Source organism: Heteronotia binoei, chromosome 3 (assembly GCF_032191835.1).
Source record: "Heteronotia binoei isolate CCM8104 ecotype False Entrance Well chromosome 3, APGP_CSIRO_Hbin_v1, whole genome shotgun sequence".
In the NCBI taxonomy this organism is placed as follows: domain Eukaryota; kingdom Metazoa; phylum Chordata; class Lepidosauria; order Squamata; family Gekkonidae; genus Heteronotia; species Heteronotia binoei.
In genome coordinates, this window is record NC_083225.1 from 73,758,386 (window position 1) to 73,784,826 (window position 26,441).

General features: G+C 40.4%; 1 protein-coding gene across 6 annotated transcripts in view; it reads left to right on the forward strand.

Annotated features, from left to right (window-relative positions):
* Positions 1-26,441, forward strand: part of CNKSR2 (connector enhancer of kinase suppressor of Ras 2) — a 267,343-nt gene that overhangs the window by 145,015 nt on the left and 95,887 nt on the right. For all 6 annotated transcript variants that reach the window (XM_060234061.1, XM_060234063.1, XM_060234059.1 and 3 more), the window contains 5 exons: positions 8,126-8,259; positions 10,213-10,421; positions 20,099-20,188; positions 22,417-22,631; positions 24,376-24,424. In XM_060234061.1, the coding sequence (XP_060090044.1) occupies positions 8,126-8,259; positions 10,213-10,421; positions 20,099-20,188; positions 22,417-22,631; positions 24,376-24,424 (697 nt within the window). The remainder of the gene's footprint in view (positions 1-8,125; positions 8,260-10,212; positions 10,422-20,098; positions 20,189-22,416; positions 22,632-24,375; positions 24,425-26,441) is intronic.

Below are 26,441 nucleotides of genomic sequence, written 5' to 3' on the forward strand. Positions count from 1 at the left end.
ATTGAATTTGGTGGGAGCATTTGCAGACATAATGTTGCTCCAATATTTGGAATAGGAACAAATCCTAACTGAATGTATAGTCTCTCCAAAGTTCCATTCCTTTCTCACATGGCCCCCTCCACTGTGCCAACTTTTTGATCTTTGCAGTAACAGTGTTCTGCAAACATAAGACTATTGTTATGCTGACACACATTTTTCTCCCAGCACTATGTTTCCTTAGTGAACTCGAGGCTCCGTGCGTGTCTTCTAATTTGATCCTGGACTACTTCAACCCACTCAGCTTGGAGGAAGTTGACAGAATCCTTGTCACTGCACGCCCAACTACGTGTGATCTGGACCCATGCCCCTCCTGGTTAATTAAGGCCTGCCGGGAGGAGCTAAGATGTCCTATATGGGACGTCATAAATAGATCTCTTTTGGAGGGCTTCTTTCCAACGCCCCTGAAAGTGGCAGTGGTCCGCCCCCTCCTGAAAAAGGTTACATCAGATCCGGCCGAATTGTCTCATTATCGGCTGATCTCAAACTTGCCCTTTTTGGGCAAAATTATTGAGAGGGCTGTGGTGTTGCAGTTACAGGGCTTCTTGGATGATGCTTCCAGCTTGGATCCATACCAGTCCGGCTTCCACCCGGGCCACAGGGTGGAGACGGTGTTGGTCGCCCTCATGGATGGCCTCCGGTGACATCTGGATCGAGGCGGTTTGGCAGTACTGCTGTTGCTAGACCTGTCGGCCACATTCGATATGGTTGATCATCGGCTGCTGACCCGCCGCCTCGCTGACGCAGGAATTCGGGGGCTAGCCTTACAGTGGCTTTCCTCCTTCCTTGAAGGCCGGGGACAAAGGGCGGCGGTTGGAGGAGAGATGTCTCAGAGACACCTACTTAATTGTGGGGTGCCTCAAGGGGCAGTTCTCTCCCCGATGCTGTTTAATATCTTTATGTGCCCCCTTGCCCAGATCGCCCAGAGACACGGGCTGGGTTGCCATCAGTACGCTGATGACACTCAGCTCTATCTATTGATGGGTGGCTGGACCACCGACACCCCTATAAATTTGGACTGGGCATAGCAAGCTGTGGCGGGCTGGATTAAGCTGAGTGGGTTGAAGCTGAACCCAGCGAAGACAGAGGTCCTTTGCGTGGGTCGCGGCGAGCTGGGAGGGGAGATCTCTTGACGGTGCATCACTGATACCAGTGTGCAGGGTCAAGAGCCTGGGAGTGCTACTGGAGCCCTCCTTGACAATGGAGGCACAGATAGCAGCCACTGCTAAATCCGCCTTCTTCCATCTTAGAAGGGCGAGGCAGCTGGTCCCCTTCCTGGAACGTAGCAACCTAGCAACAGTGATCCATGCAACGGTCACCTCAAGATCAGACTACTGTAATGCTTTCTACATGGGGCTGCCCCTGTGCCGAACTCGGAAACTGCAGCTAGTGCAGAATGCAGCGGCCAGGCTGCTAGTGGGACTACCTCGGTGGAAAGTAGTGCAGCCTGGCCGCTGCAGCCTGGACTGAGGGAGCTGCACTGGCTTCCAATCGTATTCTGAGTTCGCTACAAGGTGCTGGTTATTACCTTTAAAGCCCTATATGGCCGAGGACTTGCCAACCTTAGGGACCGCCTCTCTCCATATGTTCCCCAGAAAGCACTGAGATCCAGCTCCCAAAGTCTCCTAAAAATCCCTGGACCAAAGGAGGCCAAACTGAAAGTAACAAGGGAGCAGGCCTTCTCAATAATGGCTCCCCACTGGTGGAATCAGCTACCGGAGGAAGTGCGAGCTCTGCGGGACTTTAACTAGTTCCGCAGGGCTTGCAAAACTACCCTCTTTCAACAAGCTTATAAGGTGGAACCCTGAAAGGGACATCTAGCCATCTGGATATATATCTCACTGAAATGTAGTACCCCTAATTTATTGTAGTTTTTAAAAATTTTATGTAATTGTTTTAACTGTATTTATAAATTGTATTTTATCATATCAATTGTATTATAATCATGGTACACACCATGTCTTGTTAGCCACCCTGAGCCTGCTTCGGTGGGGAGGGCAGGATATAAATAAAACATTATTATTATTATTATTATTAGTATAGCACTGTGTTTTGTTAGTATAGGAGGATTTGGAGACCATTCTAACACAGCTCAGTTAGCATAATGACCATTGCTCTGTAATCACAATTGGCTTTCCATGTTTTTAATTACATAGAAGCTGCATATTTTTGTCTGAATAGATTCTTACAAGTTTTTATGAACAGCCGTATTAATGAATGCTTTCTTAATTTTCTGTTTTTCATTTGCAAATTAGAATGACACAAATCCATAAACAAATCTAGAAGCATATTTGGTTTAATACATTACATGTGGCATTTTAATTATTATTATCAAGAAGAAATAATTGGTTAGGAATTAAAACTTTTCACTTTATGTATAATTAGCTTTAAAAAAATTTGCTTGCTTATACTGGGCTTATTTATATCCTTAGGTATTTATATTATCTATTTATCATTTATCTGATTATCAATTGTAGTGCAAATCAAGTAAGCTAAAATATTCCCTTAACAAGCCTACCTAAGAAAAAGGCTGTTTACGTGTAATTAGTGCTATTAAAATCAAAGAAAGGTTTTCAATGGGTGGTGAGACAAATAATTATTTGTTTATATTCCACTGTATTCCATGAGCTCCCAAATAATAAAGAGGAATAAGTCTACTTGGCAAAATGAGTCAAGATTTGAATGAAACATAACCTGGGCTAAATAAGTAATCTGGCCTGTCCAGTAAGAATCTGTACCAAACTTAAAATTGTGAAAGTGTGCAGTCATGTGTTTTTCCTATAGCCTGTCTCTTGGTCTCAGTCTTTCTTAAGAATGCATTGCTTCAGTCTTTGAAAACCACAACTCTGTATTTCTTTTGAAGCCCAATAAGTTTAGCTGCCTATTGGATCATGCTGGTGGAAGTATAAACGTATTATTCCTATAAAAATGTAATATAAAATTTAACTTATTTCGGTAAGGGGATCTACCAATAAGCATGCATTTGAACATTTATTATTTTACCACCTCCAATTTGGATATTGTCGCCCTTAATAATTACCAAACACAATCCAGAACCCTTATGCCATGTGATATTGGATCGTTATGACATTTAGCATTTACTTACTTTCAGCAGCATGTAATATGTTTTTTGGGAACAAGTAAATGTGAAACCTCCATGTTTAACTGTTTTGAAAAGCACTGTTAACAGTAGACGCAATCTTTTTACTCCGCAAAAAGACCTAGAAGGATAGGAAACCAGCTATATTGGACTCCATCTGGGGCTTTTTCGCATTCTCATTTTCTTTACATGTGAATTCCTGTTGCTTTGCTCCACTAAAGGGAACAAAGCACATGTAGAACAAAAACAACAACAACCCAAAGCAGTAGGAACGCACAAGCAAGCAAAATGAGAATAAGAAAATGCCTCACAGCTCATAATGGAGCATTTTATACTCAGGAAATGATGTTCTTACCTGTACTAGGCAGGTAACTGATTAGCCAGGATACTTTTTAACTTGAAATTCAGTTAGGAAAGCATGAGCTACATTCAAACACAATTACCAGGATCCAGATCTTTTTCCTGCCCTTTCTCCAGCCCTGGGTAAATCAGTGATCACTAGGAAGTGCTCTCTCTCCAGTATCTCAGCACAGCTGTTGTAAGTAGTGAGAGGAATCCACATGTATACTTGGGATACTGGGGAATTAGTATGCAAACCAAGATTTGTGATGATAAAGCCTGTTTCTGCAGATAGCTACATTTCAGACACTTTTGTCATTTTTCTCACATTTTTCTCACAACATTCATGATGTCTACCTGTATGGGAGCACATTCAGCCTGCGTTGGAAACATTACACTAGTTGCCTGTGGCATTCCAGATTCACTTCAAGGTGCTGGTCATAACCTTTAAAGCCCTAGATTGCCTGCGACGTATCTACCTTCAGGACTGCCTCTCCCCATACGTACCCCAGAGGGCACAAGGTTGAGGGTCTTCTTAACATCCTTAAACAAAAAGAAGCTCGATTGTCGACCACCAGAGCTAGAGTGTTCTCGGTAATAGCGCCCACTCTGTGGCATGCCCTCCCTGGAAAGATCAGGTCCCTGTGGGACCTGCCACAGTTCCACAGGGCCTGTAAGACCAAACTGTTCAAATTTGCTTTTAATGGTTAAGGGGAGGTGGCCATTATTCCACAGCACTGACAATCTCACTGAATTAACATAACTGAGACAACAAACATCAGAATAACTAGAACATCAACATGCATCTTGGAATTCTAATGACTATATAATGAAATGATTTTATTGTATAATTTGGTTTTAATATTTTATGTTGGTTTTATTTGTTGTCAGCCACCCTGAGCCCATCAGGGGATGATGGGATATAAATCTGATGAAATAAATAAATAAATAAAATTAAAGATAAAATCTGACATATGACAGACAATATTTAGGTTATTCTTCTATCATCTATACCAGATTTATGCTAGATATAAAACTTATTTCTTTAGTCTTAAAAGATCTTAATTAAATGCCTATGTCAGGCACTTATTTTTAAAGCAATGGAAATGTTCCTTATGGAATCTGAAAGCTATTTTGGGTTATAAAATATTAATTAAAACATGATATGAAATTGTAAATGTGTATTTCATTATTTGAATAACAGTTCACAATATGTGAAATATTTATAAAGTACTTTGCATTTTTCAGGAAATTAATGAGAAAGTGAAGATGTCACTGTAGAAATTGAAGTCTTTTTTTAAAAGCTATTCTGTCATGCCACTGAAAAACCTGTCAGTTACTGGATTATGGGTCTTTCAAAAATGTAATTTCTCTCCTTTTTTTAAAAAAAAATATTTCTTAAATTGTTATCCCTGAACTTCAAGGTAACAGCTTGCTAGAATACATTAGCCCATTCAACATAGAACTCTTATTTAATGTAGGATGATTCCTACTATTCTGTATTCACACTCGGAAAGTTGCCTTCATAATTGATAAGTACACAAGGATGAATTAGTTGTTAATTCTAACCAGGGCTCTCTTTTTTTGAGCAGGAACACTCAAGAATGCAGTTCTGGCTGACTTGGTGTCAGGGGGCGTGGCCTAATATGCAAATGAATTTCTGCTGGGCTTTTCCCACAAAAAATCTTGTCTGAAGCAATTTTGATGTCAGTGGATGTGGCCTAATATGCAAATGAGTTTCTGCTGGGATTTTATACAAAAAAGGCCCTGATTCTATCTAAAGGATAAAACTACAATCAGTATGAAAAGAAGAATCCGATTGCAATAATTTTAAACCTACTAAAATGAGCATTTGCAAGATCATAGCACAAGTACATGTTTTGGGAATTTCATGCAATGACAAGTTGCTTTGAAGCAATATTTTGTTGGCGTCTTCATTAATTTTCTATTAGCATACTACTGCTCTGTGATATTAGTGTTCTGATCTACTGTCAGTGTGAGGGACAACCCCAAAAGAAAAATCTGCAGTCTTCATAAAAAGGTTGTCCAAGCTACTGCATTGTTCTATATGTCATTAGACTCCCCTGATCTGCTTTGAAAGCTTTACTTGACCAGCCCTGTTATCATTTGTTATCATAAAATTATTGTTTGGTAAATAAATGAGATTTGTACTTTGCTCCTTTTTTGTTATATTAGAGACCTTGTTCAATGCAGGACAATCCTGAACTGCCGTTCTGTGTTTATTGAAAAGAAGTTATGCCTTGCTATTTTTGCCTCAGAAGCTCTTTTGTTAAATCTGTGCCTTGCAGTTAGAATTACTGGATCTTCAGGGAAGCTTTTATGCTTGCAGTGGGACATTTTTTCTCTCCTTTCCCTCATCAGAATTGAACTCATATTACTCCATATATGTATTGTTTTGGATACAAAATAATATACTTCAGTATATAATCATTATTTCTTTTCTTAGGTTAGAATGCCAGATTCGGGAAAGAGCTCTAATTATTCCTTCAAATGAATTTATGTTCATTTTAACATTCATGTTGATATGTATCATTTTGTTGTTGTCTGTCCATTACATTTCATCTCACTGTACTCAAGAAAATCATGCAAGATTATGCAGACCTCATATTTTTATACTTCTGGGCAACCTGTTTATCAGTTGCCTTATGCTGCAAGAGTGTCATAATTAATATATGAAGAAAAAACAAATTGTTCTTTACAGAAAAATCTTAATGGCCTATCACTATTTGCTTTTCTTTCTATGGATAATTTTTCTGTATTGATTGTCCCTGAAGCATGGTTTCATGATTTTTCTATTGAACTCTCCAGCACAGAATATTTGTATTCTGTTGCACCAGTACAACTTAGCAACACAAAACTTTTAATGGCTTCTGTAGTAACATTATATGAAGCAGGCCAGAAAAATCTCAAAAGGAATATCTTTTTCCTTTTATTATGCAAAAAGAGTACCTGTTTTGTATTAATATAGATATTATAATAGCGGCCCCTGAAAAATTATCTGTTGGGTTGGATCCTAAATAAAGTGAATAGAGGAGGTTTAAGTCACCTCAATGTTTCCACAGCAGTACCTTTTCTCAACCCCCCACCCCATAGCTCCTGAGGACTGAGTACCCTTTGGAATGCCTTGGGAAGCAGTGCTGAAGGAGGAATTATTAGAAATCATTCCTTCTTTTGCATGTAACAAAAAAAATAAAACCACAAGAGATGTGGGTGTTTGTGGAATGATCATTTTTGCTGTTTCATTTTTTTCTGTGTTAGCAACTAAACTATGACTTTTCTACATTATCATTTTACTCCCTGGCAAATTTCTGCTTTTTTCTGGGAGTTTTTTTCCTATCCTGTTCTGCACTTGTTTTGCACCCTTTTGTGGTTGATAGTGGTTGCATAATAATAGCAGTCCCTGAAAAATTATCTATTGGGTTTAAATCTGCAGGGAGATACACTTGAAATAAATCTGTGAGATAGTGTATGGACCACTAGAGCGCACAAATGTGCAGAATGGAGGGGGGGCGGGGAAGGAGAGGATTAAAAAACAGGATCTTACCAGTGAGTAACAGTGAGTAAAATGAGAATGTGGGAAAGCCCCTAGTTGAGCCATAATTTACAGTTTAAAATACAATAACAATTTCAGTACAGGAGTTGAAGAAAATCACTCTGAAAAGATTAAAAAAATGTTAAAAGAATATAGTTTAGATGCAGCTTCTCTTAATCTTGGAACTATGTTTGACAAGTATGTAGAGAAATGTTTACTTTCTCGCTCGTATCACACCTTATTTTAAATGGTGAATGCATATATCTTGCTGATCCCAGTGGAGGAAATGCAAGATAGAAATGAAATAAATTAATGACTTTTAATATGGGATATCTGCAACATACATAAATGCTTTAAGTAGTAGGGAGGTGTTAGAAAATTGTATGATATTCATATATATCACTACAATCTACCCTAGTGACACAGAATCTTTAATGTTTTAAATAAGCTAATTTTGATGAACCATTGCATTATTTCTAGTTTCATGTTGGAATTCAGATTGCCTTTCCCCCATCTGCTATGTGTAGGGAGAAGCTGCATTTATGGAACTTGTGGCATTGTGTCTGGTTTGACCCTCAGTTATAGTTGAATTATTATTCATCTTGTTTATAGCCGGCCCAAGGTTGACTCATCCTTCCATCCTTCTGAGGTCGGTAAAATGAGTACCCAGCTTGCTGGGGGGAAAGTATAAAAGACTGAGGAAGGCAATGGCAAACCACCCCGTAAAAAGTCTGCCATAAAAACATTGTTGAAAACAGCGTCACCTTTCCTATTTACCATAGTTATTAAAGTATTGGATTAGAACCTGGTTCAAATCCCCATTCTGCTGTGGAAACTTGCTTGGTGACATTGAGCTAGCTACTGTCTCCCAATTTAACGAATTTTCAAAGTTATTGTTCTGAGAGATAAAATGGAGGAGGGGGGAATGTTGTAAGCCACTTTATGGTCCACACTGGGAAGTAAAGCTAGATATAAATATCTCAATAAACAAATACTTCATTTATGATTCATTCAGTGAAATAATAAAATTAAAATGAATGAGCAATTCACTGGCAAACAAGCAGGCATTTAATTTTTTAAAATTTTATTTTAACCAGCCTCTTGTACCTAGAAGTCCTACAAGCAGTGTGGCAACACCATCTAGTACTATCAGCACACCTACCAAAAGAGACAGTTCAGCTCTTCAGGACCTCTACATACCTCCACCTCCAGCAGAACCATACATACCCAGGTGAACTATTGTAACGGTATTTATATTTGGAAGCGTTGTCACTTAAGTGTGCATAATAAGAAAACAAGATTACAATCCTAGGATGATGAACAAACATGGCAATATAAAGTAAATGCCCAATTGGATGGAAGGGGGGCGGGGAGGATGGCTAATGATCATAAGAACGTAAGGATTACACCAGTGGCACATCTAGGCCAGCATACTGTTTTACAGAGTGCCCAACTGATTCCTTTCTGACTGTAGAGATTCTCTTTAGTTACCTTCGCTGGTAACCAATAATGTAATTATTCTCCATGAAACTGTCCAGTTCCTTTTTAAGCCTTCTATGTTATGGCCATCACTATATCCACTGGCAGTGAAATCCACAAGTTACTCATTATTTTGTTTTGTTGGTCCTAAATCTATTGCCTATCTACATCTTAGCTAAGAACAAGGAAGAGGGCACTTGACTTGTCCTAGGCTTCTGCTCCTTCCTCTATTTCAAATTCATAATGAGGCTTTACCAGAAACTTGGAAATACAAAGGTGCCTAGGATATAATCCAAGGATTCTGCTTTAAGATGAGGAACTATTATGGATAGTTCCAGCAGAAGTAATAAAAATAACGGTTGAATCTGACGAAGAGAGAGGGTTATCATATAACCAATTACTAAAGATTCAAGGAGATAAAATTGAATTAAAATCTGCTGAAGAGCTGAACAATAAGTTTGACTGGTTTCAAATGCAACAAATAAAAAGTTTGATGGATAACGACATTAAATCTGAAGGAATTAGACGCGAACAAACAGAAATGGAAAAGGTTCTTGGAGATAACGAAAAATTAATATCGAAAATATATAAGTTATTATTGAAATGGTCTACAGAAGAAGAAGTAGTAAAATCTCAAATGATTAAATGGGCAATTAATGTAACTAAGGAAATACAGATGGACACATGGGAAGAACTCTATGAGAATATCAATGTGTCAGAGTATTAAAGAGAATTGTTTCAAGATGATGTATAGGTGGTATATGACTCCTAAAAAATTGGCAAATATGAGTAAAAAGATGTCAGATAGATGTTGGAAATGTAAGAAACATGAAGGTGCTTTTTATCATATGTGGTGGACATGTGAAAGAGCGAAAAAGTTCTGGCAGATGATACAATAAGAAATATCTAAGATTCTGGGATATGACTTCAAGAAAGTAGCAGAGACTTTTTTATTGGGATTACAAATGGAAAAATTTCCAAAAGAAGATAGAACTTTAATTTGGCACTTGCTCTCAGCTGCTAGGACATTGTATGCGCAGTTGTGGAAGCAAGAAAAAATACCAGAGAAATGGGATTGGATTCTGAAAGTTTTATCGTGGAGTGAGATGGATAAACTAACAAGAACTCTAAGAGACTATGATTTGGAAGTGTTTAAAAGGGAGTGGAAGAAATTTAGATGTTATGTAGAAAAAGAATGGAACATAAAAAGACATTGGACATTTTTTTAGCAATGAGTATTAGATAAAGGTAGAATATGAATTTAGATTGTTATAGTTAAAGGTACCTTTATAAGTGAACTTTAAGTATATAACTTCGGCGGGAGTCTAGAAACGGAGGGAGGGGGGATTAGAAAATATTATATGGGTTAGGGATAGAGATGATTTATTAGGGTTTGTAGAATCTTTCGGGCTCAAGAGATGATTTAAATGGATATTGTTACCACATGCTATCAATAAAATTGTTTAAACACAAAAAAGATGAGGAAGATACATGTAGCAGGCTTCCTGAGATTTACAAACAAACTATTTTCACCCCTTAATCTTAAAGAATCTCTAAAAAGTATAACACTGAATGTGTATTAGTGAGCCAGTCTTACTAGCATCAGAGTTAGGTGCAATAATAGCATAGTAATGCAGCAGAAGATCACTGTTTTATCTTTCTTCTTTTTTACATGACTATCAAAATACATCTTTTTAAACAAAAGGGATGAGAAGGGAAATCTCCCATGTGATGATATTGGAAGACACCTTGTAGGAAAGCCAGTTCATAAGGGATCTGAATCACCAAATTCATTTCTTGACCAAGAATATAGAAAACGGTTTAATGTGGTTGAAGAAGATGCTGTCTTGTACTGTTATGAATATGAGAAAGGAAGAACTAGCTCTGGGAGAAGAGAGAGTACTCCAACATATGGTATGGTACTCATTTACTAAAGATCAAATCCCTTCTAATTTTTTCCAGTTTATGTATTTCTATATTTGCCTATATTCCCAAGAGTTCTTCACATTACCACTGAGCATTATTTTGTGTATTGCATTATACCACCCTTGATAGTTCCTAGTAGCTGTCCTACTCTGTTTGCATTGCTCTGATTACAGATTCTAGTGTTTGCAATATCTCACTAATGGCTTTGAGTTAGCAGAACGGTAGAATGAAAACTTGCATCCAACCAAACGATGTTTGTTTGAGAAATGCAGTATGCATCTCTTCCTATTTTCATTTGAGCAAAGTTTAATTGTTCTGTTCAGTTGCAGCCATATGAAGGCTTAGGAGAAAATTCAGGGATTTCTGTTCTTCCCCCAAGGAGTCGTTTTCAGTTTTTCTGATAGAAAAATGAAAACTTGGGGTAACACTGAAAAACAACTATGAAATTTTAAAAACTTGGGGTAACACTGAAAAACAACTATGAAATTTTAAAAATGTCTATGAAACATTCTGTTTGACAAAGCATTTTTGTCATTCTAAATGTACAGAATGATTTTTTCCAGTGAAAAAACTGGGAAATTTGGAGGAACACAGAAAAAGCAGTATTCTGTATACATATACAACATTCTCAAGATTTTTTTATCTACATATACATAAATATGCTGCAATGTGTTTAATTATAGTCCATTATTAAATTTTCAGTGTTATAAAGTTGAACTTAATATACCCATTCATGCTGGTAGTCCTATATGCTTCTGTCCAAATATTACATTTTTCTTTTGTTTACTATAGAATTTTCCTTACGTTTTCCTGACTGCAAAAATTAGAAATATGTGTGCTATAATAGCATAGGGTTTGCTTCTCAAGTATGGTGGCTTTCATAGATCCCAAGAACCTGTTGTGATCTATCAGAATTTTGCATATGTGACCTATAGTTATGTGTGACAGATTCTTAATGCTTCAGGAAAATGCTGAAACATAGATGCATGACTATAAAGCATGATTCCTCAACATGGTGCTATGGGCACCATGCATATGGAGGCACTTCCCCAGGCACTCACCAAGCTTTTCATAAAGTGAGCAGGGTCATTGTAATGCAGCGTTTGTTGCTGGCTACCCTCATTCATATGAAAGGGTTTTCCAATAGCAGCCATACATACCGTAGGATCGGGAGGACTGTGGTCCTTTTCCCTCTTCAGACTTCTTTTTAATCTTCTTCGCGGTCTCTGTGCGTCACACAGTTGGGATTGACAGTGCCAGCGCCAACTCCACTGGTGTTTCTTTAAACTTTAAGTGAGGCTCTTCGTGCCCCTCCACTGGACATGCCCAGGGGTGGGGCGCTCGGATCCTGCCTGTTCATTTCTGACCGCGCATGCAAGAGGAACTCTTCTCCCATCGCTCTGGTTGGTGCTTCATTTCTTCCATTTGTTTTGGTTTTTTTTAAAAAAAACCTGTTATTAGAGTAGTTGGTAGTTACAGTTCTAGTTAGAGTTAAGGTTTTTATTCCAAGTTCTACCCCCCCCAGCCCCACCACTGAGCCCTTACCCTATGTGGGCTATTTCAAATGCTGTTCCCACTGCGGGAGCAAGCTCACCTCCACAGATGGGCACTCACTCTGTCTTTTCTGTCTGGGGGAAGGCCACCTTATGGATACATGCCTGCACTGCCAAAAATGTGGACAACAGGTGAGGAAAAACCGAGCTGCCCAACTGCAAATGGCCCTATTGGAGTCAGCCCTCACCCCTCAAACTATGGGCGAATCAACTGCTCTGGAAGGCTTTCTGGCCGTGGAGGTAGTTACTTTCTGCCTAAGCATGCCAGCCAAAATGACCCTCACCTCTGGGTCAGTGGCTTTGATGTCAACTGGAACGGTGATGGGAACATTGGGATCGATCTGGCACTCATCAGCTTCACAATCCTCCTCTTCTTCCCCATCAAAAAAGCACAAGAAGGATAAACATAGATCCCATGAGAGCAAGAAAGACCATGCTAAGAAAAGACGTATCTCATCCACACTGGAGGATTTGTCAACACTGCAACTCACTCCACTCTGGCTGAACCCTTTGATTTTGGCATCAGTGCTGCAAAAGATACTTCAAATGCCAACCCGAAGAGTGAACTCCCCAGCCCGAAAGAATCCGGATACAGCCCTTGATTCCACCAAGGGCAACAAGATTGATGTTACACAACAAAGTGTGGGTTCCACAGGCTCTGTGCAGGCCAGCCCAACAGGAACTCCCGACAGAACCCAACCAGATTCAGACCCCCGCCCCCTTGACCTGACGCACCGAGAGTTCCCTCTGATCCATACTGACCAAGATACCTGGACTTTCCAGATCTCAGGTATCCACCCCAATGGTCGTCCCCTCCGAGGTACCACCCGTGGGACTAAAGACTACTACAGTACCTTTCTTGTCCATACCATCCACAGCCTCTGCTATGATGGGTGCCAGATTGGGATGAATATTTAACCCTATCGACACACTCCATACCGAGGGAACCTGTGCGTAAACCTAAGAAAAAAGTTATACCTGCTGCCCCTACCAAACCGACTCAACTGACACCGTCAGAATTGGGCCAATCGGATCCAAGAGAATTGGATGCATCTTTTGAAGGCGAATCAGACTCCGCAGCCTCTGAAGTGGGAGAGCCAACACCTGGACCATTGACTCTGGTAGGCAAAGAACTCCCCATATCACCTTCAGAGGACTTAAGATCATATGGAGACCTCATTAAGAGAATGGTGGCCATCTTAGGACTATCCATTGTTCAACCACAACCTGAAGTGACAGACCTAGTATATGAAATAGTTCAAAAAGATACCTCTTCAGCCATAGCCCTACCTATGACATCAGTCTTACTACAAGCAGTGAAGACACCTTGGGACAAACCGGCTTTGGTATCTATCTTCTCATGTAAGCTAGACCACATGTATAAAATACAAGATACTAATGTTGAATTCTTACTATCTCACCCTAAACTGAATTCTATGGCAGTTACATCTTCCTCTAAGAATTGTCACTCCTCAACCACTCCCATCAGACAAAGAAAACAAGAAGCTAGATGCGTTCAGTCGCACGTTTTATGCAGCGGGAGCACTAGGCATCAAAAACGTCAACTATTTAGCATGCCTAGCCTGCTACCAATATGCCCTTTGGGACCAGGTTACACAACTACTTCCCAACATGCCTAATGAGGTGAGCTCACGACTTAAAAATATTCAAAAGGAGGGCATAATGGTTGCTAAGCAACATGTCAACTCCATAAAACACAACCTGGACACATCAGTGAAGACCCTCTCGTCAGCAGTTGCACTTAGGCAACACTCATGGCTCCAAACCACATCCTTAACGCAGGATACCAAATCCACCATTGAAGATCTCCCCTTCAATGGCACAGGCCTATTCCATGCCACTACCAGTTCAGTCCTACAAGAAATAGATAAGTCAAAGTTTCAAGAAACCTCAGCGTCACCTCCTGCTCTACTAAGCAGTACAAGACCAAATCAGGACCCAGGTCCTGGCCTAGATGCTTATTGGCTAGAAGCTCCTCCAAACAGCCATGGAGAAACAGATCCTACAATAATAACCAGGGATCTATCTACATCTCCAAAGCTGAGTTCCAAAGCTCACAACAACAACGCTCTAAGACCACCAAGGACTCCAAACAGGGAGTTTGACTTCCCCCAAGTCAGTCCACCATCAGTCTGTACAACACCATATGCTACCTGTCTGCACCCCTTTTTAACATCCTGGCAGAAGATCACATCAGACAAATGGGTACCATCTGTAATTGCCAAGGGGTATGCGATTAAAACACTCTGTACAACACTGTACCCCAATCATCAGGAGTAGTCAATACATGTCCCTCTCCAATTTTTTGAGAAGAAGTCCTAGTGTTGCTCAACAAAGGCACAATAGAACCGGTCCCTCCCAAGAAACATGGCCTGGGATTTTACTCCCATTACTTTACCATCCCCAAGAAGGACAGAGGTCTCAGACCCATCATGAACCTCGGGATTAAATGAGTTCATTTCTCCAAAAAAGTTTTGCATGACCACCTTGATGCAGATTCTACCCCCATTACAAGAAGGTTGCTGGATGGCAATGATCTCCAAGATGCATACTTCCATCTAAACATCCAGGAGGGCTGCAGACTTTTCCTAAGATTTGCAGTAGGGGAGCAACACTACCAATAGAGGGCACTGCCATTTGGGATTTCCATGGCCCGCAGAGTTTTTACCATGGAAGTGGTAGCAGCCTATCTTCAACTACAAAATGCGAATGTTTTTCAGTACATAGATGACTGGCTTCTAGTGGTCAACTCGAAAGCACAGTTTACTTGGGACATTCAGACAACACTATCTCTTTTGAGGGACCTTGGTCTCCAAGTAAATCTCAAAAAATTCAAACAGCAACCCTCCAGAAGGTAACAGTTTATAGGGGCTATTCTGGACACAGTGCATGCCAGAGCCTTCCTTCTGTCAGACAGAGCAAGTGCCGTCCAACAATTAGTGAGGTACATACAAATAGCAAGACAAGCCTTCGCACTTGTTATTCAATGCCTTCTGGGAACAATGGCAGCTACTACGGCAGCCATCTGTCTAGCCAAACTAAGGATGAGACCTCTACAATGTTGGTTTCTCGCATGCTTCAACCCAGCTCGTCACAGTCGGCAGACGATCATGGATCCCAGACAATGTACTGCAATCCCTTTCATGGTGGACGATTGAGCAAAACCTAATGGGAGGAGTCCCATTTCAAGCTTCTGTACCAATGGAAACCATCACCACAGACATGCCCCTATGGGGTTGGGGAGCACATCTTGGGGACAAATCAGTGGGAGCAATGTGGGATCTATGTCACCAGCACTCCCATATCAGTTTCCTGGAATTGAGGGCTATCTATTTTGCCCTACAATCCTTCCATCCACCACTTCAAGGTAAAGTAGTTACGATATTTACATACAACACAACTGCCCTTGTAGATGCCAACAAGCAAGGGGGCACTATGTCCCAGAGACTTTGCCAGCTAGCAATCTCCCTACGGGACTGGTGTCTAACAGAGAACATTTCACCAATAGCTATGCATGTCACAGGAAACCTTAATGCCCAAGCATTCAACCCCCCCTTCATTTCAACCTCCCCCCCCCCCCCCCGCAAGTATCTTCTGTCACCATCCACTTTCCTCTCCACCATCCACTTTCCTCTCCTTCTACCTGCTATCCAAGGGGACTGTTACAAAACTTGCCCCAAGCACAGGAGACATGGACTTCTTCTCCAGGTGTTTCATGGTGGACAAGAAAGGAGGTGAGAAAAGACTCATTTTGGACCTCAGGGCTCTCAACAAACACTTGCATTCTGAATTTCAGAATGTTGTTCATATAAAACAAGGGTCTATAGTTCACATTTCTATACTAGACAAGGGGCTATAGTTTACAGTTCTTGATGTGAAGGATGCGTATTTCCATATAGCAATTCGTGAAGCCTGTAGAAAGTAGCTTAGGTTCATTTATGAGGGTGCTATGTATGAATATATGGTTGGTCTGTTTGGATTGGCCACCATGCCTAGAATGTTCACTAAGTGTGTCTCAGTGGTTGTTGCCCATCTCAGGCTAAAAGGTTGCACCATCTACCTATACTGGATGAATTACTGTTTGTCAGGAGTTCCCAGGACTATCTACAACAGGACCTTCACTTTGCACTTCACAGATTAAAGTAACTAGGTTTCTTCATTAGCTGGGAGAAATTCCATTTTTTTGCCACTCAGTCTGTAGATTTCATTGGGGTCACACTGGACAAAAGTCTTTCTGCCATTGCAAACAGTGTAGATCACTATTATTTTAGTCAAGAAGATCTTAGTGAACAGATTCCAATCCACCAAGATGATACAAAGACTTCTAGGTTACATGGCATCTACTACAGCCATGGTCCCACATGCTAGGCTGTACACGAGACCTGTTCAAAACTTGTTTGTGCAAGCATTTAGCCCTTGTTGGAAGAGACAAAATCTCACTGGAAGGGGTTTTCAACCCCCAGGGCAATTCTAAGTACCCTTTGGAACTCAGCCCCATGATAAACAGGTTGATACAGATGTCTCCCTGATGGTTTGGAAAGCACATTGTAGTATCAGGAGTCTTGGTCCTAGTCTGAATATAAACCTTCACATTAGTTTATTGGAAATGGGCTATTAGACATGCTCTTGCTTATTTTACAGCACTCTTGATGGACATTGCATTCTGATAGCAACAGACGGTCAAAATCTATATAAACAAGCAGGGAGGCACAGGTTCCACTCATCTTTGAAGGAAAGCACCATTCATCTGGAAATGTGTGAGACAATGACAACCATTCACATTGCAAGGCAGATGCGCTAAACAGAGACACAGACTTAAGCCAGGAGTGGTCCATTGCCTACTACTCCCCATGTTCAGAGAGTAGGGGTTCATGGACGTTGACCTTGTCACTTCAAAGACCAATATGAAATGCCACTTGTTCTGTTCAAGGACAGCTGTGAATAAAGAATCTCTTAGGGATTCCCTTTCAGTTGTGTTTTTATGGGTTACCTCTTTTTAGAATTTTACACCAGTTAGTGGCCAGACTGAAGGCCAACGGAACTGCCTGCATTCTTCTTGCTCTCTATTGGCCTCAAAGAGTGTGGTTCCCAACATTGTCGAAGTTGTCAAAGGGAGTTCACAGAACCCTGCCTCCAGCACACAATCTCCTACATATGGACCCCATTCTACAGTCTGAGGTGTATTCTCTGCACCTGACAGTGTGGTTGATACTGCCTTAGGCAGATCTCAAAGAGCAATAGAGAAAACTACTGCCTGTCATAGACCTTCCACATGCTTCTAAGTGAAATAGGTTTGCACTTTGGGTAGGGTATCAATCCAGTCACCTCCACTTTGCCCAAAATTTTCAACTATTTGTCCATTGGTAAAGAATGAGGGTTTTGTCCATTAAAGCAGCGTTTCCCATTTGCAGGGTTACGACCCAATACCGGACCACGCAAGCCTCAATACTGGGTCACCAGGGTGGCCTGACAGCTCCCTCCCCTCTCTATATAAACAAGCAGGGAGGCACAGGTCTCTATTTATATTCCCCTCTCTATTTATATTTATATTCCCCTCTCTATTTATATTCGGCGCTACAGCCCCTGCCCCCACGTCACCACCACCGACCATAGCACTCTCTGAGCATCCTCCAGGCAGAGGATGCTCAGAGAGTGCTACAGAGACTGTGTGCTGGCCAGAAGCCCTCCACCATCCCTCTCTGATATTTGGAAACATCAGAGAGGGTGGGGAAAGATCCTGGCCAGCATGCAGTCTCTGTATCGCTCCCTGAGCGATCCAGGTGGAGAACAGTCAGGAAGCAATACTAAGACTGCATGCTGGCCAGAAGCCCTCACCTGTCCCTCTCTGATGTTTGGAAACACTCTGATGTTTGGAAACATCAAATAGGGTGGGAAAAGCTTCTGGCCAGCATGCAGTCTCTGTATCACTCCCTGAGCATCCTCCATCTGAACCACAAGGGAAAAATCAGGCCACACGGCGGGGGGGGGGGGGTGGAGTTTGGGAAACCTTACATTAAAGTACATTTTCATAAGAAAATGTTTCTTGGTGTTCTCAGCATCTGAATCTCAGATATTCTTTAAAAGTTTACATAATTTATACCCCCCCATCACTCATCCTATTCCACAGTGGAGTTTGTCCCTTGTGTTAGCTAAATAGATTCATAAACTTTGCCAAATTCCATGCAGATAAGGTGGTGCTAAGTCCCAGCCTGGATTTTTTGCCCGAGGTCTCCATATTTCATCTGAATTTGGATTTCACCTGAATTAGGATGATATCATCCTCCCTGTATATATTTCCATCTGCCTCCTAACATATACTGCATAAGATAAATGTCAGATGAGCTCTCCTTTTTTATTTGACATGGACAAAGTAATTTAGGAAGGGTAGGAAACTATCAGTTTGGAAGGCTCAAATAGAGAGAAAGCAGTATCGTCTCAGTTAGTGTCTAAGTGGGTGGTATCCACTATCAAAACAGCATACAATGAAGCAGGCTTCATTTGCCCCATTTCACTTGGGCTCAAGTCTCATTGGTAGCATTTCTGTCCCAGCTCTCACTGGACAACATCTGTAAGCAGCCATGTGATCCACACCTTCCACATTTGTCTGACATTAGTCCATGGATGTGAATGCTTGTGGTGAGGCAGCTGTTTGGAAGGCAGTTCTACAATACTGCTGATCAGCCCACACTCTTCTTCACAGTAAATGAGCTGCTACTATCTTATGTAGGACTGCACAGAAGCCACAATGCTGAAAACAGGTTGCACTTATCTGTAACAATTGTTCATTGAGTAGTCTTGGGTCCCTCCTTTCTTTGCCTGCTGTGAGCAGCTCTACCAATTTTTGCAGCCTGTTATGGTAGTGAAAGGAGAACTGAGAGGAGAGAGTTCTCCCTGCCTCCATCACATGATCCCTTGGGTGGAAAAGGGAACACTGAAAATGGAGGAGAGGGGGAATGCTTTTAGGATCTAGAAATGTCTTTTTAAAAGCCTGGAAGCTCTTCCCATGGCTGTCCTGTGACTCCACAGTCTCCATGTTTGGCTGCACAGAACACTCAATGAATAATAGTTACAAGTAAGTGCAACCCTGTTTTTCAAATCCCCACTTTGCTGTTGAAGTTCACTGGGTAACTTTGAGCCAGTCACACACTCTCAGCCTAACATAACCTCACAGAGTTGTGAGGACAACAGCTCTCCAATGTAGAAAAAGTGGTATATAAATGTAAATAATAAACAGAGCTGAACTTGGGGAGGCAGATAAAAGGTAGGTTGGTGAGTTGGTGAGAAGGTAGCATGAAAAGTTGAGAATATGAGGGCTGCCTACAAGAGGGAAAGAGAAAATAGTATGGCGAGAGATACAGGGAAGGTGAGGTTGCCTTCCCCAAGTCCTTATAGTTCTCCATTATGCAACTGAGTTAGACTCACTTGGCACTGTGCAATAGGTCAGTTTTCCTAAGGAGAGCTTGCCAGGGGAGGGAAGGAGTGAAAGCTGAAGACTGAGAGATAGATGGAAGTATGTTGGCTGGTGGGTGGGAAGGAGAGAACAAAAAGAGGAGAGGCTGTAGGGTTTTCAGGGGAGGGAAAGAGGAAATAATGGAGGAGTAATGTGATACCACCTGCAAGTCCTGGCAGGTCCCCCAGTTGTAACGACCTAATTAGGTTAATTAGCAAAATGTTTCACTAACAAGCATGTTTGTATATATCCAAGAAAATAATTCAAAATTTTTTTATCTGGATAGAAATATAAAGTCACCTTAGTCTGCTCACCTTGAATTGTTGGAACTGCAACTTAATATGGAGAACAAAGTTGAGTTCAGTGCAGTCTTTAAGACCAACAACATTTTATTTAAGGTATAAGATTTTGTGTGCTTGCAGAAGAAGTTTGGTTGCACACAATAGTTTATAGCTTAAATAAAACTCCGTTGATCTTAAGGTGCTTTTGGACTCAAACTTCACTCTGCTGCTTCAAACCAACATGGCTACCCACCTGAATCTATTAGTATGGAGAATTCTTGTGAATTCAATTCTGTGGTCTTGTGACAAGTATTTTGAAGACAATGTAATTTAACTGTCAGGGTTTCTTTTTCAATGCAGGTAAGCTAAGGCCTATATCTATGCCAGTAGAATATAATTGGGTAGGAGACTATGAAGAGCCCAGCAAGACAAAAAGAGATAGTAGAAGAGGTAAGTAACCTCAAACAGAATTTCACTTTGTTTTATATACCCTTGAATAAATCATTATATGCAAACTTTTCACATTGTTACCTCCAAACCACAAATTTGAAAAGCGTATCATGCTTCTAATATTCAAGGATTCTGGTTGCATGTTTATCATTAGTAGTGTCCTGAGCTGGAATTGAAGACTAATTGCCAGCCTGTTCTCAATATAATTTGATCATGCATAATACTATTGCAGTTTGAAGCTCAAAGTACAGGAGCAGGGAACTGATTTGTACTCAGCCCTACCTCTGGTTCTTTTTTTGTTCTGCCATTATTTCTGTTAATTACTCTAAAGTGAGACTGTAACAACTATTCTAGAATTTGACCAGATGTAACTTTTTCAGCCAGGTATAAATTTCATAGCCTTTTGGTGTATCTTACTGTAAAATATCTTTATGGTGATGTTAATATTATAGTTAACTGCAGTCTTTTAATCATTAGAGACAAAATACAAAATACATTTGACTCTATTTCCCCACAGCCACAATTCAGATTCCAATTCAGATCAGGTCTGTGGTGCTGAGGGAGGAGGGGCTATAGCCTCCATGCCATTTTTCCAAGGCACGGCTGCACTAGGGAGCAATATTTACCTTGAAAATAAAACTGATTTGTTCTTCTGTTTTATGATAAAATCTGGATGATTAATATAGCTGTTATCCATAGATTTCTTATTAGTATAGGAGCTCCAACATCTGGAAGATTTGCTAATTTCTTTCAATAGGATTTGTGTGCCCATTCCTTTGGGACATTCAAATCAGTGGTCTATATGGAAAGTACTAGAAAATCTGCTACATGTGGAAGTTCCATGTACAATTCATACTGTATATATGCATTCAAATTATGGCATTATATACAAACTGACATAATAAAATCCACATGTTACAGGCAAAATGTATATCATTTAATCCAATTTCTGTAAGATAACACTTTCAAGGTTAATTTCAAATGATATAGCCCCATGGCGCAGAGTGGTAAAGCTGCAGTACTGCAGTCGGAGCCCTCTGCTCATGTTCGATTCCAGCGGAGTTCGATTCCAGCGGAAGCTGGTTCAGGTAGGCGGCTCCAGGTTGACTCAGCCTTCCATCCTTCCGAGGTGGGTAAAATGAGTACCCAGCTTGCTGGGGAGAAAGTGTAGATGACTGGAGAAGGCAATGGCAAACTACCCCGTAAAAAGTCTGCCATGAAAACGTTGTGAAAGGAACGTCACCCCAGAGTCGAAAACGACTGGTGCTTGCACAGGGGACTACCTTTACCTTTAAAAACAAAAAAAAGAATTGAAGCAAAAGAAAAAAGCAAGCAGGAAATCAAGGAGGCAGTACAGTAATGGGAATCAGGAATCACAAGAATAAAGCTGATCTGCCAGTAAGTGCTATATGGCAGGAGTGGCCAAACTGCAGCTCAGGAGCCACATGTGGCTCTTTCACGCATAATGTCAGCTGCCAGCTTGCAGAAGGCATATGTCTCTTTAAATCATTTCTCCAAGCCAGCTGGTAGCTTGGAGAATGCATTTAAAGTTAAAGTTGATTTCTTTCCACCTCTCCCTCATTCTTCCATCTCCCGCCTACCTACCTATCTACCTTCCTTCCAACATGTGATGTTCATGTTTTGTAGCTCTCAAACATCTGACATTTATTCTATGTGGCTCTTGCATTAAGCAAGTTTGGCCACCCCTGCTATAAGGCAACATATAGACAGGCCTCAGATTCAGTGGGAGCTCACAGGAGCACAGCTCCTGGACCTTTCTGAGAGTTCCACCTCCTTCTGAGAGTTCCACCTCCTTATCCATTGAATAGTAGGTGCAGCTGCATAACAATCCCTGGATGAGCTCCACCACCTATTTTTTCTACAAAAGAACCCCTGTTCATATAACTAAGGTTAGCTGGAGCCAATGATGAGAATCAGCTGGTGGCATTAAATAGAAGACAGCTAAAATATCAGAGCACTCAGCTGCCTTTGATAAACTCAGGTTGATATTTCAAATAAATTGAATTTTAATATTAGATCTATTATATTGTGGTACAGTCATGATACAAGTGGGCATATTTTTATTAAATGTCATCAAAGCACAGAGTTCCAGTCAGAGTTATTTAACTATTATAAATCCACAAGAGTTATGCCACTAACCTTGACAAGACTTGCATTGCACAGCAGGACAGCTGATTTGCTTTGTAACTTTTCCAATTTCTGTCTAGAAAATTCGCTACTTCGATATATGAGCAATGAAAAAATTGCTCAGGAAGATTACATGTTTCAGAGAAATAGCAAAAAGGACACAGGCAAAAAATCCAAAAAGAAAGGAGACAAACACAATAGTCCTAGTCATTACTCCCTGCTGCCCAGTTTACAGATGGACTCATTAAGGCAAGACAGCATGACTACTCCTGGTCCTGAAACCTCTTTGTATCATGTAAGTAAAATGGCAAAATACTTCTTTCTAAACCAAAACTTGAGTAGTATGATGTGTCTTATGCCTTTAAACCCTTTTGATAGTTATCTTACATTTCTTTTAGGAATCAGTATGACTTTATTTACAAGATTTTAAAAATGTGATGTAATCACAAATGAAGCAAAGAAATCCCACATTTGATATATGGTGTTTTAGTCACTATGATAATAAGTGTGTGTGTGGGGTGGGGGTTGTTCCTGCTATTGTATAATCTTCCATATTTAACTGATTCAGTTACATTAAAATTGAATTGGGGGGAAATGTTGTAAAATGATGTGATGCTAAGTGAGAAACAGTGTTATCCTTCGCTTTCCAGACAGAGAAGGACAGAGAGCATAAAATATTTGAAGCTTCTTTCATTTTATTATTCTTTCACATGGAACTGAGGTTTAATGAGATTTAGAAGTTTAGTGCATCTGTGTGTAAGTGTAGAAATGCAAAAAATTACACGCCTTTTTTTAGTATGAAGTTGCTAGTGAAAAGCATCTATTGAAATACTGAGCAGTGAAGGTCAACCCTTTGGGGCAACACAGTCTTATAATAGTGAACAAAATTAATTATTATAGAATTATTAAAATTAACCAAAAAAATAGGAGTTCAGAAGTTGTATCCTAAGCAGAGTTATACCATGGATAAGCAGTGACCTTAGAAGTCCAGCGGAACAGTTCCATTTTATAGGCGCCGCGGAATTGCAGTAGATCCCACAGGGCTCTGATCTCAGATGGGAGGTTGTTCCACCAGGCTAGGGCCAGGGCTGAGAGTCAGGGATAACTAGAAGATGTTGATCACTTGATCCCAAAGCTCTGCAAGGCACATATGAGAAGAGACAGTCTCTGAGATATGTGGGTCCCTGGCCACATAGGGTTTTAAAAGTTAACACTAAAACCTTGAATTAGATCTGGTATTCTAAAGACAGCCAGTGCAGTTGGTGGAGCACTGGCTGAATGTGAGTCCACAAAGGTGTTGCTGTTGGCACATATGCCACTGCATTCTGCACCACCTGCAGCTTTTTGGTCAAGTTCAAGGGCAGCCTCACGTAGAGCAAGTTACAATAATTGAGTCTGGAAGTGACCATTGTGTGGATCACTGTAGCAATGTCCTGGGAAGTGAGATATGGGACCAGTTGCTTCACAAGCGAAAGATGATATCACTGCCTTTCAGGCCAGTGTATTGCCCCCAAGGTGATGTACAAAAATAAAATTCATATAAAGATGCATTAAAACCTGTAAACTGTCCTATAAAAGCAGCAGCAAGTATATCAGTAATCAAAACAATAAAAGCAGCATATCTGAGAAAAAATAGTAAAAGCAGTCATCATATTTTTTAAAAAAGCAAAAAGGTAGTTTCTTGCCAATTATTTTTTTTCTTTCCCTTTTTGCATACTTTACAATATCTCTTAAATTGCAGTGAAGCACACCCACAGGCACTATATTTTTATGTTTGTTGGGACTCTCAGTAACAAATAGCTTTGTTTCCAGATGAGAAGCTAACTGCTAAAAACATACTACAGAAGCACATTATTCTCTGGATAATGGGCACTGAGAACAGTCCAGTATACCAGTCAACAACTGTATCACTTCCATTCGCAGGAGAACTTACAATAAATTGTGTCAAGTGTCTGTACTTTTACATTGTAGTTACATATTAACTACATCATTGTTATTGGCATACACTTAAGTGACTTGTTTGCTGGATTCTTTCTTAGACATTTCAGCAGTCTTCTCTTCAGCACAAGTCTAAAAAGAAGAACAAAGGTAAATATGTTAAATAGCTTCTTGAAGGTCTTATGGAAATTTGTATTTAATTTTTATACTGTTTGCATATATTTTAAACATAGATATTCTCACTGCTGGATTTCTTTAAAGACAGTCTTTAAAGACATCACGCACATGAGAAAACTATGAATACAAGGTGAAGTTTAGGTTTATTTTGGAATGTCCATCTTTACTACCAGATGGCAAACACAGTAAAGGTTGTGGGAGTTTTAAGATCTTGAGCTTGAGTTGTAAGACCTTCTCTGTGTTTGCCATCTAATAGTAAACTATACCATTTGTCTCCATAAAGGGATGTAGCTTAATTGACTACTTTCCTGTGTCTCCTCTCTTGGAATCTTGTGTTTTGAACTTTGAGATTGGGGATTTTGTTATTAGTAACCATATGCCTCTGATCCTAACAGAACATGCCTCTTCTCTGCCTCTTTCTATCCACCTGTTTCCCCGACCTCTGAGCCAGAAACTTTACCTAAAATTGTATGGAATGACCATTCTGTTCAGGTGGCATCTCAACTACTTCAACTCAGGCCTTTTTCTGATCTTAGAGCCTCTATAATTGATAATATGGGTCCCATTCTAAAGTTCTCAGCTTACAGTACTCTGATTTCTCAATTTTCTCAGTCACTTTGTATAAAGGAAGGGAAAGGTCCCCTGTTCAAGCCCCAGTCATTTTTTACTCTGGGCTGACGTTGCTTTCACAGCATTTTCCCGGCATACTTTTTATGGGGTGATTTGCCATTGCCTTCCCCAGTCATCTACACTTTCCCCCCAGCAAGCTGGGTACTCATTTTACCACCTCAGAAGGATGGAAGGCTGAGTCAACCTTGAGCCGCCTATCTGAAAACCCAGCTGCCGCTGGGGATCGAACTCAGGTCGTGAGCAGAGCTTAGGACTGCAGTACTGCAGCTTTAATACTCTGCGCCACAGGGCTCTTCTCATTCTGTATAAAATCCAACCATAAAAAAGAATAGGGACATCAACTCTTGGTTTCCTAAAGACTGCAGAGCATTAAAAACTCAATCACATAACATCTATAGCCAATTCCGAATTTCTAATGACCCCTCTTTTCTTTTAGAGTACTTTCAGGTAAAAAAAAAACAGCTACAGGAGAGCATGACAAGGGAAAAATTAGAGTGTTTTCACAACCAATGGGACCAACTATATCAAGCCACTATATTAAACAATTCTAAGAAGTTCTGGGCTATAATCTCAGGGTCTATACGTGAGGGGCCTCTCCCTATGTCTGCGATCTCATCATGTGCATGGTTTCAATATTTTTCTGTTTTGTTCCAGCAAGACCAAGATTGCACTGCTAAGCCATTTGATCTTTCTGATAAGGATTTACTAGCCTGGCCACCTGTGACCCCAGATGAATTAATTAACCAACTGAAATCTGGGAAAGCTCCTGGCCCTAATTTGATTCCTCCAAGGCTTCTGAAGTTAGATCCAAAATGGTGGTCTGTCCACCTTGCTTCTTTTTTTACCATAATCAATCAAACAGGCCTTATTCCTGATGCTTGGCAGAATGCAATTGTCGTTCCAATTCATGTGACCATACAATCCCCTCCAACTATAGGCCAATCAGCTTTCTTTCCATCATAGGCAAACTATACACCAAGCATCTATTAACCAAATTAACTTCTTGAATGTCTCAGCAAAAAGTCTTAGGTCCTGAACAAATTGGGTTTAGCAAGGGTAAATCTACAGTAGATCACTGCATCACTCTAGCATACCTGGTTAATAAATACACTATTCCTAGGTATTCCAAACTTTACACAGCTTTCTTGAACCTCAAGGAGAAATTCAATTCAGTAGATAGAGAATGACTATGGATAAAACTGTATCAACTGGTCATCAAAAAGAGACTTCTCAAATTAATCATAATGCTACACTCCTCCACCACTTGTCAAATCAAAATCCCAGCTTCCGGGGAACTTAAACCTAAAATGCCCTTCAATAAAGGAGTTAAACAAGGATGCATACTTGCTCCTTTCCTATT